We start from the raw sequence: 3815 nt of genomic DNA, 5'->3' as shown, positions 1-3815 counted from the left end.
GGGGGGGGGATGAGAATGAGCCATCTCTGTCTCAAATTACTCCAGGTATTTATAATCCCTGCAAAGGTCAGCAGGAAACAACAGGTTTAGAGGAAATCAGAGAAGGGGAGTTCTTTTGCAATCAGTGCTGACTATTATTTACCTCCTACAATGAAAGATCAGTGAATGGTAAGTCCCACCATTTAGATATTACTGAAGTCTCACAGGTGCTCCTACTGTAATCCCCAATAACACCCACCCCACTAACTTTTAATCCCCAAAATATGCCTCTGTGAGGGGAATAATGGAAGCCATTGATTAACTTTACCAGTTATATCTTGCCTAAGGTAATAATTAAAACAGCAGCCTCATTTTCTGACTGATACAAATATGTTTTTGTCTGCCACAAGAGCAATTGTTTAGTGTTTTCTCCATCAATTTGATCAATTTGTATATTGTATTTAAAAATCTTGTTACATGTAAACAGCTACGTTTCAGAGTGTAGTGGCAATCAAGTCGCTCAAGATGAGACAAGGGAAAAATGGAGGCCATTACGGAAGCTTTTAAGACCACCGTGCTTTGATTCAGTCACAGCTGTTCTCATCATGAATAAAAGATTATTTGTTGACTGAATCCTTAAAATTATGCTTCCCGTCGAGAACAAAAGACCACCAGACTGATATAGTTTTTGTCGTTTAATAAAAAAAATTGTTTTGTCTTTGGCAGATAAACAGATTTGGCAATAAATAACACTTTACATAATACATACAAATACATGCATGCACACACTCCCACACAATAAAATAGGCAATTTGGATCAGTTGGATTTATAATTTGACAATGCTAGTAAGAGGAAGATCACAGTTGCCCAGAATATAGTCTCTTTTCATGGTGGACATCTTGTTAACGACTTTGAATCGAAGCAACCTCTGGCAGAGATCATCCTCCAGTATACTGTCAAAGAAAAAGTCCTCATTAAAGATCGGATTGCGGCTCTTCCTAATGACCGTGCTGCGCTGTTTCTGGACTTTTCCTGGCATGAGAGAGAGGCTGACGCTGCAGTTAATGCTTTTAGGGTCCACCGACAGAGCGTACAGGCCTTCTGCACTTATGAGGCGGACACGCAGTCTCTGGTTTTCAGGGCAGTACTCTGCCGAAAGGCGCAAGGTCCCGTCCCTTCCTACAGGCACCAAATTCTCCTTCAACACCCTCTCCCGGTGCAGAACCAAGTCCATGGGGAAGATAGCCGGAGGTGCCAGGCTGAACCCACACGGGAGAGGTTCAACAAGGTCTTCAGATGCTCTTCTCATGATGCTGGGGCTGTTGTCTGTGGAACTACCCTCATCCGTTGATAGGGAATTGTTTCTGGACATGGCAACCTTCCGGAGGTTGCGGTAGAGTAGTTTCTCATGGTTAAGTGCTTTCAGGAGAGAAGGTTTTTGCGGGCATCTGTTCAGGAGAGGAGAACTGAAGGGGGAGGATTCTGCAGAGGAAGTAGTATCGCTATCCAGAGTTCCCTGTCGGTGCAGGGCGAAGCCTTTAGGAGAAAGTCTGGAAGTAATAGTGTTCAGGCTGAAGGAAGAAGGGGAGGATGAAGATGACAAGATGGGGGAAGCTTTCAGGGAAGATTTGGAACAAGTGCTTGATCTACTCCGGGGAAGAACCAAGGGGATTCCACTCGAGTTAGGGTCGTTGTGGAAGAGGGACTCCTTTCTCCTGGTGTGGGGACTTTCCAGCAAGGTGCAAAAGCCATAGCAGGTTTGAGCTTTAGCTAAGTGGGGCAGGGAAAGTGCAGCCTGGCTTTGAGGATCAGCATTGGTGGTTTCCTCATCACTACAGCCATTGTCAAATGGCCCATCATCAACACTCTCCACCTGGATTATATGGTTATTGGGAAGCTCTTTGGCAATGACCTCTCTCTTTGGACTTCCCTTCTCACACAGAAACACTCGGATACATGGAGCCGGTCTCCCCTGCTCCATACTCTTGCCCTCCACTGGAGTTGAGATCTTGCGGGGAATGCAGAACTCTGGGATAGTGTCCGGGGTAATGATGTTTGGACACAGCAAGACTTTCTTGGCTTTGTCAATGGATGACTTGTCTCCAAACATGATGTCTCCGATTCTGAAGCTGTATTCCGTTATGGGAAGTGGCAGGTTGGTCCTTTCAACGGACACTCGGATCTTCTCTACAACCCACATGGGAATTCCGTTTGGACTCAGAATAGAAACTCTGCGAAGGTGGAAGGTTCTGCAGTTATAAGTCTGCACAAGTACTAGTCCACTTAGATTTATTCCAAAATTGTGCAGTAATTAAAATGTCAAAAGTTTGTGTCATGTAGCTAAAAGATTTTGAATGCTGCTTACCTTGTGTACCTGGTTCTCCAGTGGAGGTCTTGAGCATCTGTTCAGACAGGGCTTTGATCTATACACTGCATTAAACAGGGTCTTCAGGGTGATAGCTGAAACTCTCTAACCAGCAGGCTCAGACGCTCTCCTGTTAGACCAGCTTGTCTTTGTGACTCATGTGAAGGGCTCCTGGCCTTTTATGCAGAACAGCACTGTGGGCGGGGAGAAGGGCTATTCGAACACACCCTCGAGTGGTGAGAGAGGGCTGCCCTTTTTTCAAGGCTACTGGTTCCTATAGAAACTCGCAAGCCACACCACTTTAATCTAAGCAACCCAAAGCTGGCAAAGGTAAAGGCCAGTCTGATAAGCAAATTGCAATGAAATCCAACACATTTGGTTGATAAAACAAAGGTATGTGTGTGTGTTTGACTTTCCGTTACTCTGTGTGAGAATTGTGATATTAGATGTGGGTTATAGGTTAATGATAATTTTAAATGATGCAAATCCAAATGCCTCTGGCTTTTTTTATGCAAAGACGACAATAATGGATATACCAATGACGGAATGTAGCCTTTGAGGTATCTGGGTCAGCAAATATAAAGGTCTAAAGCAAATTTACTGAGCTTACAAACACTCATTCACAAGCTAGGCACAATAGTCCCTAGTTACATCCTATAAAACTCTAATGGAAAGGGGCCTGCTGACTGAATGATTGGTGTAAGACAAATCATTTATAATGAAATGTTTTTGGCTATTTTGCTATTCATTTCATAGAGATATTCATATTGGCTGAACTGTTAGTTAGTCCTCAAGCTGAAACAACAGAAACATGTATAAAGCAAAGAATAGCAGATATGCTAGTTGTCAACACTGTTTATTTCATTTTTTCAGCCTCAAAATAAATGTTTACATGCACAATCACAATCTCACAATGATTATGCTTAATGACCCGATAATGCATAAGATCATGAATTTATATAAGAAAATAATAATAACAGAAATATAGAAGAGCGCTATATTGGCAAGATGTTGAAGGGCATAACAAAAACAGACATTTCAGCGATGCCCTCTTGTGGCAGGAAAATTAGTATGTTGTTGCAAAATTAGTATGTTGGAATTTGCCATATTGTTCTCTAATATTAACATTTCTGTAATATCATATCAGTCTTATTCCAACAGACATTTCCTAAATATTTGCTTTGATAAAATGTGTGCAGAGTAGCGTTAGGTTATGTAGCTTCACATAGCTGATATCAAGTATATCTGTCAAACTACAGCTGTCTATTTGCCTGGCATTTATGTCTTTGTTGACTGTTAGCTCATGGTCGAAGTTCAAGGGGGGTATTGCAGTAACCTTAGAGAATCAGAGAAGTGGATAGCCGTAATGATCCTAGCTAGAGTGTGGTGATGATTTTCTGATGGTTTCTAAGAACTGCTGTGATCACATTGAGAAATATTTAATGCCTCAACAGCAGTTTAATGTTTGAA

At 42.1% G+C, this 3815-nt stretch overlaps 1 protein-coding gene across 1 annotated transcript; it reads right to left on the bottom strand.

Annotated features, from left to right (window-relative positions):
- Window positions 1–705: 705 nt before the first annotated feature.
- On the bottom strand, window positions 706–2380 carry LOC107550209 (C2 calcium-dependent domain-containing protein 4C-like). Its single transcript, XM_016231451.1, has 2 exons — window positions 2346–2380; window positions 706–2211 (listed from the first exon to the last, which is right to left on the bottom strand). The coding sequence occupies exon 2, from the start codon at window positions 2178–2180 to the stop codon at window positions 807–809; it is 1374 nt and encodes a 457-aa protein (XP_016086937.1). The 5' UTR covers window positions 2181–2211; window positions 2346–2380; the 3' UTR covers window positions 706–806.
- Window positions 2381–3815: the final 1435 nt, after the last annotated feature.

The sequence above is a fragment of the Sinocyclocheilus grahami genome, unplaced genomic scaffold, assembly GCF_001515645.1.
Source record: "Sinocyclocheilus grahami isolate Dianchi unplaced genomic scaffold, SAMN03320097.WGS_v1.1 scaffold392.1, whole genome shotgun sequence".
Classification (NCBI taxonomy): domain Eukaryota; kingdom Metazoa; phylum Chordata; class Actinopteri; order Cypriniformes; family Cyprinidae; genus Sinocyclocheilus; species Sinocyclocheilus grahami.
Note: the sequence above shows the minus strand (reverse complement) of the source record. Positions and strands in the feature narration are given on the sequence as shown.